The sequence below is a fragment of the Drosophila subobscura genome, chromosome J, assembly GCF_008121235.1.
Source record: "Drosophila subobscura isolate 14011-0131.10 chromosome J, UCBerk_Dsub_1.0, whole genome shotgun sequence".
In the NCBI taxonomy this organism is placed as follows: domain Eukaryota; kingdom Metazoa; phylum Arthropoda; class Insecta; order Diptera; family Drosophilidae; genus Drosophila; species Drosophila subobscura.
Genome location: NC_048532.1, coordinates 16,030,637 through 16,042,982, shown reverse-complemented (window position 1 = coordinate 16,042,982; position 12,346 = coordinate 16,030,637). Strand labels below are relative to the sequence as shown.

At 46.0% G+C, this 12,346-nt stretch overlaps 4 protein-coding genes across 10 annotated transcripts in view; 2 read left to right on the top strand and 2 right to left on the bottom strand.

Moving 5' to 3' along the window:
- LOC117895137 (zinc transporter foi) overlaps positions 1-6,096 on the top strand; it is a 39,952-nt gene extending 33,856 nt beyond the window's left edge. Inside the window, exons 7-8 of the mRNA XM_034802560.1 lie at positions 131-136; positions 6,086-6,096. The gene's annotated coding sequence lies outside the window, so the exon portion shown is untranslated. The remainder of the gene's footprint in view (positions 1-130; positions 137-6,085) is intronic.
- Positions 129-12,190, top strand: LOC117895133 (unconventional myosin IC). Of its 3 annotated transcripts, none has more exons than XM_034802551.1 (7): positions 129-249; positions 8,429-8,573; positions 8,786-8,901; positions 8,966-9,428; positions 9,490-11,753; positions 11,831-11,927; positions 11,992-12,190. In XM_034802551.1, exons 2-7 carry the CDS (start codon positions 8,448-8,450, stop codon positions 12,004-12,006), a joined length of 3,081 nt encoding a protein of 1,026 aa, XP_034658442.1. In that variant the 5' UTR covers positions 129-249; positions 8,429-8,447; the 3' UTR covers positions 12,007-12,190. The 3 variants fall into 3 exon arrangements, with proteins under 3 accessions (XP_034658442.1, XP_034658444.1, XP_034658441.1); XM_034802553.1 differs by lacking the exon at positions 129-249 and adding an exon at positions 3,099-3,328; XM_034802550.1 differs by lacking the exon at positions 129-249 and adding an exon at positions 7,249-7,405.
- LOC117895144 (annexin A7) lies at positions 4,228-5,161 on the bottom strand. Of its 3 annotated transcripts, none has more exons than XM_034802572.1 (3): positions 5,087-5,161; positions 4,595-5,017; positions 4,228-4,513 (listed from the first exon to the last, which is right to left on the bottom strand). In XM_034802572.1, the coding sequence occupies exons 1-3, from the start codon at positions 5,115-5,117 to the stop codon at positions 4,266-4,268; spliced, it is 702 nt and encodes a 233-aa protein (XP_034658463.1). In that variant the 5' UTR covers positions 5,118-5,161; the 3' UTR covers positions 4,228-4,265. The 3 variants fall into 3 exon arrangements, with proteins under 3 accessions (XP_034658463.1, XP_034658464.1, XP_034658462.1); XM_034802573.1 differs by having other exon boundaries at positions 4,228-4,759; positions 4,850-5,017; XM_034802571.1 differs by having other exon boundaries at positions 4,228-5,017.
- LOC117895130 (zinc finger MIZ domain-containing protein 2) overlaps positions 9,152-12,346 on the bottom strand; it is a 37,743-nt gene continuing 34,548 nt past the window's right edge. For all 3 annotated transcript variants that reach the window (XM_034802543.1, XM_034802542.1, XM_034802544.1), the window contains one exon: positions 9,152-9,165. The gene's annotated coding sequence lies outside the window, so the exon portion shown is untranslated. The remainder of the gene's footprint in view (positions 9,166-12,346) is intronic.

The following is a 12,346-nucleotide window of genomic DNA, read 5'->3' as shown; positions in this document are numbered from 1 at the left end:
GACAGCCCCGCTGAATTAATTGCTAAGAACATTTTTGGACACTCATTTGTATGCTGAGGGCGTGCGGTGCCTAACATTATAAACGAATACGAATATCGAATATCTACGCATTGTAAGAGGTTAAAGCAGTGCGAGTGTTGTTGTGCGATCGTTTTTTTGTGGTTGTGTTGACGCCGACGCCGAAGTGCCCGTTGCTGCCATTGCCGGGTCAAGCTAACGGTACCCGCATCGAAAAAGAAATTCAAACAGGTACAAAAACAAAAAAAAACAGAAAAGGTAACGACTTGGGGGACAGTCGGTGAAATTATGGGGTACTTAGCGCACCAGCCACTGCGTCTGCCTCTGCAGCGCTCATTTGCTTTTATTTATCAAATGTGTCGTCTGCCACCGTTTGGCCAACTTCTTAATCCATGCCGACGCCATGGCCATGGTCATGTCCCCTCCGCATGCCAAACGCCGCTGGCTGAGAAACGGCAGGCAGTTGCTGATGACTCAAAATTGAGGCCATAAAATCAATTTCACTGTCAATTTTTGCATATCCTGACGACTAACAAATATGTGGTAGTGTGGCAGCGCCTAACAAGATACGAAAGTGTCGTGCGAGTATATGTTCATATGTAGGAGCCTCGATGGCACAGCGGGAACGTGAAGTAAAATAAGATACAAAATAAATATACGAAAAAAGCGGTTCTGCCGGTTTGCCCCCTGGTTGATCTCGTCGTTGCTGTCGCTGTTTGCTGTCGTTGGTCGGTCGTGATCTGCAGCGTCTTCCGCTGCCCGTTGCCTGCTTTCTTTCTTCTTCCTTTGCACGATTTGAACTTGCGACACCAACAACAGCAACAACACCAACTACAAAGAGGAGCTCAAATCTGGTTTATGCTTTAATAATAAAGCGAACGTTTACGCTGATGAAGAAGACCCACACACCAATACACCCATACCCCCGCACATACCTCACGGTGCACTCCAATTTATCTCTCTCTTTCTATTTTACTCTGAGCCTCACACGCACATTCGCTTCCTGGCGGGAAGCTTCCTTTTCGCACTCACCTGCACGGAGTGTACATTGATTGGTGGGGTATGGCACCCATACTAGGCATCTCTCTTAAAACTTTGCAGTTCATTTCTAACTTCAATAAAAGAAACTTCTTCCTTTTCGCACTCACCTTTCTCAGGGTATATGGAAAGAGAGCCTAAGCTCTCCCGCTCTCGCAGTGTCAAATGTGACAGCCAGCATCCTCTCTTCAGTGGAAGGGGGTGATCCGTTCTATGCTCGCTCTCACAGTGTCACATGTCCCATCTGTCAGAATTTATGCATTTATTTATTTTTGGCAAAAATGGATCATTTTTCCTCACCTTTTATTTAAATACACCTTGACCTACCTCTTGGGATTTTCGTTTTCTTGTGTGTGGCACCAATCACTCTACTCTCCCAGTTTCTTTCCTTTGTGGCAAGTTTGTTTGTCTAGGTTTTATAGCAGGAACAAACAAAAAGCCACACACAAAGAGGGTCAACAATGTCTATCTCTCCATAAGCTGAGCATGCAGGGGAGTGTACTACTAAGTCCTCTCCTGTGTTTGTGCTATGAGTAATCATTATTCCAGTGGATGGAAATATTGACCGACCTTCCGCCGACAACAGCAGACAGACATCAGACGGGAGGGGGCAACCAATTGAAACTGTATCAAATTTCGATTTCAATTTCAAACTGTTGAGCGCCGAGATGTTTTGTCTGTGACCCATTTTTCCCATTTCTGTGTGGCAATAAGCTGCTTAAAAGACTCCAAACTGTCAGTGCAATTGATCGGCAAGTCAAGTCAAGGCACGCACCAACCAGCACCCAGCCACCCAACAAAATGATTCGCCAAATCTGCTGCCCAGCTGTGCAAACGAAGCGTTACCCCCACCAGTCCACGAATGTCATGGCATATGGAATTAAAACGAGTTAAGAGACTCCACAAACGGATTTCTGTTTTGTTAATGATGTAATTTCCTAACAAACCAAACCAAACAGAAGACAAAGTGAAAACAAAAGACCCAAAAGAACAACCACAGAAGAGCACAAGGGGAACGGAACAGAAACAGAAACAGAAAACATTGCACGCATTTTGCCTCTGGTAATTGCGATTCATCATCGGATACGTTGTCCGTCAGGTGATGATTTGCCTACCCCTCCCTCCCTGCCAAAATGTCTCATGTCTCACAGGGAAATCTCAGAGACGCCATCTACATGCCGCACCCCAAAAATGTTACTTAAACAAGCTTGAACTTGTGCCTTATCGGTGGTGTGTGTATTGTATCGGTGCGGTGTTATCTTTGGACGGGGTTCAAACCATTTTTTAGTGATATGACAATCGATGATGTTACCTCTTCATATAGGGTGCTTCATGCTGGGGTCTTCGGTTACCCGTTTAGCAACAGTTGCATTATGGCTTTCTTTTATTTCCTCCCCAGTTCGGTGTGTTCGATAAGATAATGAAGGGGAAATGCCAAGAACACTAAAGTAAACGAGTGTCCATAAACAAGGTGAAGCTCAAAGACTTGCAGAAATCGTGATTTGATGGACAACAGATGCCAGACAAATGATATACCCTGAGGGTGGATCAAGAAGAACACGCAAAGTAACGTGTTGGATCCTCCAATGATCAATGGATAGACTTTAATCGAGTATTAGAAAGCTCGTTATATCACGATTTATTATAAAAATTAACTGATTTTATAGTCCGTTGATCCATTTATCTTTTATGTCAAAAATCTGCGAAAATCTAATCTGCGAAGATCTACTTTAAAATCTCTGAAAGTGTAACAATCTGAATAGATTTTCCCACATTTCCTTCTGATAATACTGATCCGCCCTATCATTAATCTATAAACCACAAAGTATTATCCCCGCTCTCGGCTCCCCCCTCTTCCATTCATGGCAACATATGCCCCACAGACATTATCAACCGCAAATAAATAACAAACAAATAAAAAATCCCCCACACTTGTCATAAAACTTCGATTCGAATGGGGCGGACTCCACAATTCCATTTTTCCATTTAATTTCATTTCTTTGGACATTTGCAAGAAAGCCGCGGTGCAGTGAGCGTCGTCGCGATCGGATCGTGTGTGCTGTGTGGGGATTACAATTACAACATCGAAAACTGAAAACAGACAAACCGGCAGACCAGCAGACCAGCAGACCGACAGACCGGCTTCTCGAGTGACTCGAATTTTCACTTCAGATTGAAGTTCATCGCGCGGTAAAGTGTCAACCTAAGGGCTTTTCGTGGAAACACAAAACGAGTCTTGTTCGTGTAATAACAAAATAAAAACCAAAAAGAGGTAAAAACTGCGACTCTTTTTACTTTTTGGCATCGTTTTCAGCTTTGGATATATATTTTTTGCAATTGGCATTAAAGCCGCGTTCAAGATCACTTCACTCGCCTGCTGTTGGTTGGGTTTGGTGTTGACGCTTTTTATGGCCGGGCAATGTGCTGAGAAAACAGCACAAAAAATGAGCAAATAAATGTGTGCCTTGGTGCTTGTTTAATGCTTAATGGTTATCCGAGAGACCACTTGTCATGCGTCACATCTGTGGCTCCTCGATACGTGCCCCGTGCCCCGTGCCGCCGCACTGGAGCGCAAATGAGTCAGCAACAGATTTTTGCCTCGAGAAATCCGCGAAACTTTTTTTTTTAATCTTAATTATGGAACCAAACTCGATTATCGATTGTGTCGGTCAGCGGCCTGTTCTGGGTGTGGGTTCTGGAGCAAAGAATTCTTTGATGATTTCTTTGTGTTCTAGTCATAAAACTATCTCTTTAGAATTTGTAGAGCTTACCTGAAATATAACTGAATCTGAAAGAAAAAACAACTCTTTGGTGACATTATCCATTGCATTGCAATCTTTTTAGTAGAATTAACAATGAAATTCTCATTATTGAATACTTCTTAAAATAATTGTTCAGCCCCACAACTCTATATTCCCAGCAAAGAATCTCTTTGATTCTAGATTTGTTTGGCCTCAAGAACATTCTCAAATCCTCCGAGCTCTCTGATTATTCCTGAAATATTTAAACCAAACCTCTTTAATAGAGATTCAATCCCATTTCTCGCATAACCGCACCTTGCAGCAGTGCCCCTCGGTCAGTTATTTAATGCTTGAACGCTGTTAATAGCTCACAAATATTCTCTGCAGCTCCCAAATTTATTCTTTCTTCAAGGAAAAACTCTCTTTTTTCTCGTGTAAACTTCTCGTACATATTTTTATTGACAAATCTTAAGCTCTGGACATTTGCAGCAGATGGTAGAGTGGCACAATGTTGGCTCCATTGGCCCTGCCCTCGAGATAATTCTGGGTGAGCACTTGACGACCCTGAAAGACGCCAGGAATGGTGGAGGGAGCGAGATCGGGGCCACCGGGCACTTGGTTGTCCACCTCCGTGGTGCCTGCAGAGCGATAGTAGGGATAGTAGGGATAGCCGGGGTAGCCGGGATAACCGGGATATCCTGGATAGCCGGGATAGCCTGGGTAGCCACCTCCACCACCACCACCACCGCCCCATCCGGGATAGCCGGGATAGCCGCCAGGGTAGCCGCCACCCCAGCCTGGATAGCCTGGATATCCACCGTAGTAGGGCGGATGCGAATGCGGTGGTCCTGGTGGTGGCCCCCATGGTGGCAGCTGTGGACGTGGCGGATGTGGGGCATGCAGCCAGGGGGGATACGCGGCCGAGGGACCGTAGCCGTACTGGCGCGGATGCTGCTGATCCTCTGGTGGATAATAGTAATGATGTTGTACTGACGGTTTGGGTGTGGTCGTAGAGGAGCCTCCAGCCATCACCAATTTGATCCCACCCTTACCGATAGTCTTCAGCAGGTGATCGTCGATGTTGCGGCCCGAGGATGTGCCCAGATTGTCGTCGAGGATCTGCTGCTGCTTGTCATTGCGCGCCTGTCCCGTCACGAGGCTCGTCTGCACTGGCGCCTTGTCCTGGAAGGAGAGCGAGCCTCCCAAGAGCGAGAGGAGCACTGCAAGAAGGATGGCAGATCACGGGAATTAGTAGACTTTCCCGAAGGTGCAGCCACTGGTAGACTTACCCAACCACAATGCCGATACTCGTGGATCCATGATCGTCGAGAGAATGTTCTCCCAATGCACCTGCAGTCCGTATTTATAGCCCACCGACAGCTGCATCTTCTAATGGCGATAATCTGGGATCTTGTTTCCCGGTTTTCTCATTAGAATAATTCCCCTATCTCGCATGCAACATCCCCCCATTGATGGAGTTTGCCCCAAATTTGGAATCGCTTTCAACGAGAACTCCAGTCATTTGCATACAAATCTAAATGTCTTTCCGTTCTTCTATGCCCCCCCCATGACTAAAAGGGTTCAATATCCCCCCAAATACATGGATAACCCACACGGAATGTAATCTCTTCTCTCTGTTGATATATGACGTCATTTATATGCATAAACCTACATAATTTTACAACACATTTTTGTGGGTTTCTGTGGGGTTCCGTTTCGGACATTTTTTATGGTCTTTCGAGTAGGGTTCTCGGTTGGTTCTCCATTACATCATAGAGGGAGTGGAGAGTGGGAGCCAAACAAATTTTTGTGGGGCAGCGTAACTGGTTTCTCCAACTCGATTACCAAGCAACCTTTTGAAGATCAAAAGAATGAAATGAATGCCTCTGCTTTAGAGAGTCTACGAAGAAAGTCAATGACTTTTTGATACTCTAAAACTTGAGGGTATATTTGTGGGCAGATAGATCGCAGATTCTGCCAGTGTAATGAACAACAAACTACGGTTTAAAATGAGTAATTGTGAAGTCAAATTGCAGCTCTAGTCAAACAGAAATTACTTCTTAGAATGCCCGCAGCTGTAGCATAATCTCAGGCGACTTTCAATTAGTTTTAAGGTGAGCCAACAAGTCACACATAATCACTTATACCTACACGATATACATACATATATACAGGGCACATCTCATGTTCTAGCCATCGACTTTTACGTGCAATTAACTAATTATGTGACAAACCTCAACTAAGCAATGCCTTCCCCTTGTGGCTAATGGCTGAAATTGAATCCGGAGAGACAGTGACAGGAACAGGCACATGACTCAACTCATGTTTGCCGCTTGTGTCTTGCAGAGAATTCCCAGGAATTCTTCTTCGTTGCATCGGCAAGAACAACAAAAACAACAATAAACATTGCGTAATTATCGTGGCATTCGCTTTGTTTCGAACTCAAGAATGAGTTCCGAATGGTACAACTGAATGTTTGCCTACTCGCTCGCTCGTTCAATTGTTTCAGTAATGTGCTCGTATTTAGCAATGACTTATTTAGCGCACTGATAACTGATAACAAAGTAGCGCTAAATGCTGTCGATACTCCCAGTAAGTGCAACTCAGAATCTCTGACTCAGAATCTCTCTCTCATGTTATCAGCATATTCTCTCAAATGTTGATTTTTCGAAACAGCAACAATGCATTATGATGCTCTTAATATTCTTTTTGGAATGTGATTTATTTTATGGCTAAAGATTGTTCCATTCCTCTTTTTGATTCGTTTCAATTTTAACAGCTTTTCCGACACCATAAATTCTATATGGCCACGGCGCCTATATCGCAGAGTCCGAATTTGTTGCTTAGAATCATAAATAATGATCTTATCTACTTGTTACTCAACAATCGAATCAATCGGATTATGAGCATGGGCAGAATGAAGAAGAAACGTGTACCTCTCTCTTTTACACTGTGGCTTAGCATGTGCAGTTGGGGAAATCATTCTAAGACTTCATTGCTTGAGCAGTAGATCCTTGGGAGAAAATGAAATATTTACTTGCTACTTTTTTTACATGATTCACATTAATTATTCATTGAGACTCATTCAATCTTTGAAGCAGAATTGAAGTACGATAAATGACATCATACTCTTGTTTAGATGTTGGATATATTTAGATATACCAAAGAATGCCTGTCTGGATTGTGTGTTGGATGACTCTTACTCCTAAGTCATGCTCGGCAGTTTTGGTTGCTGATTTGCGAAAGCAAAAGGCACTATCTAATCGGTAACTGATTGGCGGCAATGGCAATGCGAGTGCTCTCCTCCAGAGGGAGGTTTTCCAGAGTTCTATTATCGTTGATAAATGTGCCGACAACGACAGCGACAGAACGACTCAACGACTCAACGACGACGAGGCCAATTGATATGTAGAGCAGAATGTATTGATGGTTAAAACGCTTCAACTGCCAGCGGATCGGTTTAGTTTGCCAACGGAGCCGTCGTCAATAGGCGGAATATGCGCGAAATTTACCTCTGACGAACTCTTTGCAAGTGTCGGAAAGTGAAACGCCCCAGAAGAACCTTTAACGCGAGAAGAGTTGCAAGGATCAACATCAAACATGGCCAGGTAGTGCGAAAAAAGGGGAATCCTATTCCAGTGTGTGATTTCCTCGACAGAAAAACCTTTCGCAACAAATCACTTGACGAGTTGATTGAATGCTTGGAGTGCTTTTTGCACTGCCCCATTGAGTGCTTCGGCACTTTTTCCAGGTGCTTATGTCTGACACCTGGAGGTGCCTTCTGCAATCCCAAAAGTTCTTTAGGCCATTGCGTAATCGTCTTTTTATGGATTTACCCCAGCCATAGCCTCGTCGTATCAGTGAAACAAGAACTAGAGCACCGTTCGCTGCGATCCAATAAAGCTAATACTCTCGCTCGCTCTCATTGCTTCATGAATTATGGCATTGATAAGGTTCCACAATTGCACCTGAACCCTCTCCCTTCCCCCCACTTTGTGGCCGGCAAATACCTCTCTATAAATACCCAAAGATTGTATTGGATTTTGTCTGAGCTCTAATCGAAAGATAAAACATTATTGAATTTGTGCCACATTCTGCCAATGGTAGATACGTTTATTGCAATTCCAAATTGAATTTTGTCCTCAACCGTAAACTCCATTCATTGCCTGATTTTCCGCTCATGCTGGCATTTCCGTGAGGATCTTCGACATCCACTTTAAAGTCAATCTTATCGATGGTTTGGTGGGGCTTTTCTTCACCGCTCGACAACCCTTCTGGAAGATTAGGCTACGAAAAGATAACGTTGGAATGAAGAGAGTTTTGCTTGCTGTGGCAAACAGTCTGCAGGTAATCACGTAATTTTTCCAGGGAATCCTAGTGCATGTGATCTTTTCAGGGAATATTATTTGTGGGGAATAGATTAGTGAAGGATTTTAAGCACTAAATAGTCTCAAGAACTTTGTCGAATCGATTTAGATCTTGCGCCAAAGAGATTGGCATTGAAATTTAAAAGAAGAAAATGGAATTTTCGATCATTTTCTATATACCCTTTTCATATATTACACGCATCATGCAGCAGCACTTCTCGGTCGCTTTTTTTATATTTTATATATTTTATATCCACTTTTCAGTCCCACAACTTTGCCCATTATGGAGACGGGTTTGCATGAACGCGATCGTGCCGGCGTCCAGGACTTTGTGCTGCTCGAAAACTATCAGAGCGAAGATGCCTTCATTGACAATCTGAAGAAGCGTTTCCAGGAGAACCTCATCTATGTGAGTACTCAACCAGTAAACCTCTCTCCCAAACTCTCTCTCTCTGTTTGTTTTGTGTCACTGTTTTCTGTCTTGTCTTCGAAAATGCATTCGATCCTCTACATTTAATCTATAAATTAATTAGTCAGGATGCTGGAGCTGTGTAAGCCTCTAACAAGGAATCATTTCCCACTTATTCTAATCCCTGTGAATTCCCTGCCTTCCTTTTGCAGACGTACATTGGCCAGGTGCTGATCTCTGTGAATCCCTACAAGCAGCTGCCCATCTACTCCGATGCCCACATCAAGGAGTACAAGAACAAGCATTTCTATGAGATGCCGCCACATGTGTAAGTAATCCAGTATTCAGCTCATTCCATTCCCAAACTCATTCTGTGGGTAATCCATCCACAGTTTCGCTGTGACAGACAACGCATTTCGTTCGCTGATCGAAGAGAATCGCGGCCAGTGCGTGCTCATCTCTGGGGAGAGTGGTTCCGGCAAGACGGAGGCCTCCAAGAAGGTGCTGCAGTACATTGCCGCCTGTTCCGGACACCAGACCACCGTTGAGGGCGTGAAGGATAAGCTGCTGAAGAGCAATCCCGTGCTGGAGGCTTTCGGCAATGCCAAAACCAATCGCAATGACAACTCCTCGCGCTTCGGCAAGTACATGGACATCCAATTCGACTACAAGGGTGCACCCATTGGTGGCAACATTCTGAACTATCTGCTGGAAAAGTCCCGCGTGGTGGCCCAAATGGGTGGCGAGCGCAACTTCCACATTTTCTACCAGCTGCTGGCCGGCGGTGATGATGCGTTGCTCCAAGAACTGCGCCTGGAGCGGACTCTGGATAGCTATAATTACCTCAGCGATGGGGTGAGTAGGAGAAGATCATCCAATGGGAGTCTCCATCTACAATTCTCTGGTTCTTTTTCAGCTCAAGGGCAACCTTTCCAGCATCAATGATTCGCAGAACTTTAAGCAGGTGCAACAGGCATTGAGTGTCATCGACTTCACCGCCGAAGAGCAGCGCGAGATCTTTGGCATTGTGGCGAGCATTTTGCATTTGGGCAATGTCAACTTTGAGGAGATCGAAGGCAATGCCCAGGTCCTTAGTCGCGATCTGGTGGTCACTGTGGCCCGTCTGCTGGGCGTGAATGCCAGCGAATTGAGTGCCGCGCTGACGCACCGCACCATCGATGCCCGTGGGGATGTGGTCACGTCTCCGTTGAACCATGAACTCGCTGTCTATGCCAAGGATGCGCTGGCCAAGGCCGTGTACGATCGCCTGTTCTCGTGGCTGGTGCAGCGTCTGAACATCTCGCTGCAGGCAAAGGAAACGCGCGGCGCCAGGAACAATGTCATGGGCATCCTCGACATCTATGGCTTTGAGATCTTCAACAAGAACAACTTCGAGCAGTTCTGCATTAACTTTTGCAACGAGAAGCTGCAGCAGCTGTTCATCGAGCTGACGCTGAAGTCCGAGCAGGATGAGTACCGTCGCGAGGGCATCGAGTGGATACCCGTGGAGTACTTCGACAACAAAGTGATCTGCAATCTGATTGAGGAGAAGCACAAGGGCATCATTTCCATCCTGGACGAAGAGTGCCTGCGGCCGGGTGAGCCCACAGACATCACGTTCCTGCAGAAGCTGACGACCAAGCTGTCGGAGCATCATCATTACGTGTGCCACGAGAAGGCGCCCACACACATCCAGAAGATTATGCTGCGCGATGAGTTCCGTCTGGTGCACTATGCCGGCGAGGTGACGTACAGTGTCATTGGATTCCTCGACAAGAACAACGATCTGCTGTTCCGCGATCTCAAGGAGACGCTGAGCAAGGCGGGCAACAAGATTGTCCGCTCGTGCTTCCCCGAGCAGGAGCTGCGCAGCAAGAAGCGACCCGAGACGGCCATCACGCAGTTCCGCACATCGCTGAACAACCTCATGGACATTCTGATGTGCAAGGAGCCCTCGTACATCCGCTGCATCAAGCCGAACGATCTGCAGTCCCCGGGCGTGTTCAACGATGAGCTGGTCCTGCATCAGGTCAAGTATCTGGGCCTCATGGAGAATCTGCGCGTGCGTCGTGCCGGGTTTGCCTATCGCCGTGCCTACGATCTGTTCCTGGAGCGCTACAAGTGCCTCAGCAAGTCCACGTGGCCAAACTATAAGGGAGCGGGCGGCCCCAAGGCTGGGGTGCAGCAGCTGGTCAAGGATCTGGGCTACGACAACGAGCAGTACAAGATGGGAGAGACGAAGCTCTTCATTCGCTGGCCACGCACTCTGTTCGACACGGAGGATGCCTATCAGGCGAAGAAGCACGACATTGCGGCCATCATTCAGGCCCACTGGAAGGGTCTGGTGCAGCGGCGCAAGTATCTGAAGCTGCGCGCCCAGGTCATTGTTCTGCAGAGCTACTGCCGCCGGCGTCTGGCCCAGCAGGCGGCCAAGCAGCGTCGCGAGGCAGCGGACAAGATTAGGGCCTTCATCAAGGGCTTCATCACGCGCAACGATCCGCCGAATGGCTTCAACGAGGACTTCATTGCCAATGCGAAGCGCATGTGGCTGCTGCGTCTGTCCAAGGAGCTGCCCAAAAAGGTGCTGGACAAGAGCTGGCCCTCGTCTCCGGCCCACTGCCAGGAGGCATCCGAGTATCTGCATCGTCTGCATCGCCTCCATCTGGCTCGCATCTACCGCCTCGCCCTCACGCCACAGCGCAAGCGACAGTTCGAGCTGAAGGTGCTCGCCGAAAAGGTGTTCAAGGGAAAGAAAAATAACTACGCGCAGAGCGTTGCCACCTGGTTCCAGGACGATCGCATACCCAAGGAGCACATTCAGCGCGTGAACGACTTTGTGGCCAGCACCTTTGGCAGCGAACAGCTCAAGTATCAGTCATTCTGCACAAAGTTCGATCGACATGGCTACAAGTCGCGCGAACGCTTCATTCTGCTGAGCAACAAGGCGGTGTATGTGCTCGACGGGAAGACGTACAAGCAGAAGCATCGCCTGCCCCTCGACAAGATTGACTTTACGCTGACGAATCACAACGATGATCTGATGGTCATACGCATTCCCCTTGACTTGAAGAAGGACAAGGGTGATCTGATCCTAATCATTCCCCGCATCATCGAGTTCTGCACGTACATCATTGATACTGTGGGCACGGCCCAAATTGTTTCCATTGTAGACAGGGATTCGTAAGTTACCCCCAAAAGAGAGTGCCCTCAAATGGGTAATTATCTGTTAATTGTTTGTGCATTTCTCTGCTTTACAGATTGGAGCACAATGTGGTCAAGGGCAAGAGCGGTATCATTGAGTTCCAAACGGGCGCCGAGGCTGGAGTTTTGCTTGATAATAAAAAGCTTGTTGTTGTAAGTGCACCTAGAGGCCATAAATTAACAAGTCAACAATTTTTAATCTCAATTTCCATTGCAGATTAATACAGCATAAGGAATTTACTATGACATTCTACAAAAAGTGGCTTTAAATCAATTGGGAAGATGATTTGATTGTTTTGTTATATTCGTGTAATTTATACTGTGTACTTGTGTATGTTTGTTAATATGAATTTTATATTCTTCTACATGTTCCGACTAAATGTATATTGTTTATATAAAGAGATACCATAAATATATATATTAGAGCTTATATAAATCCTTGATACGTGGCTAAACTTCATGATTTTCGAGAGCATTCAGGTTCAAAAAATGTGCTGGTGGCACTAAGTTATACTATCGCACAAAACTACCGATACTTTTCCTGCTATTCGATGTATTGATAAATCACATGC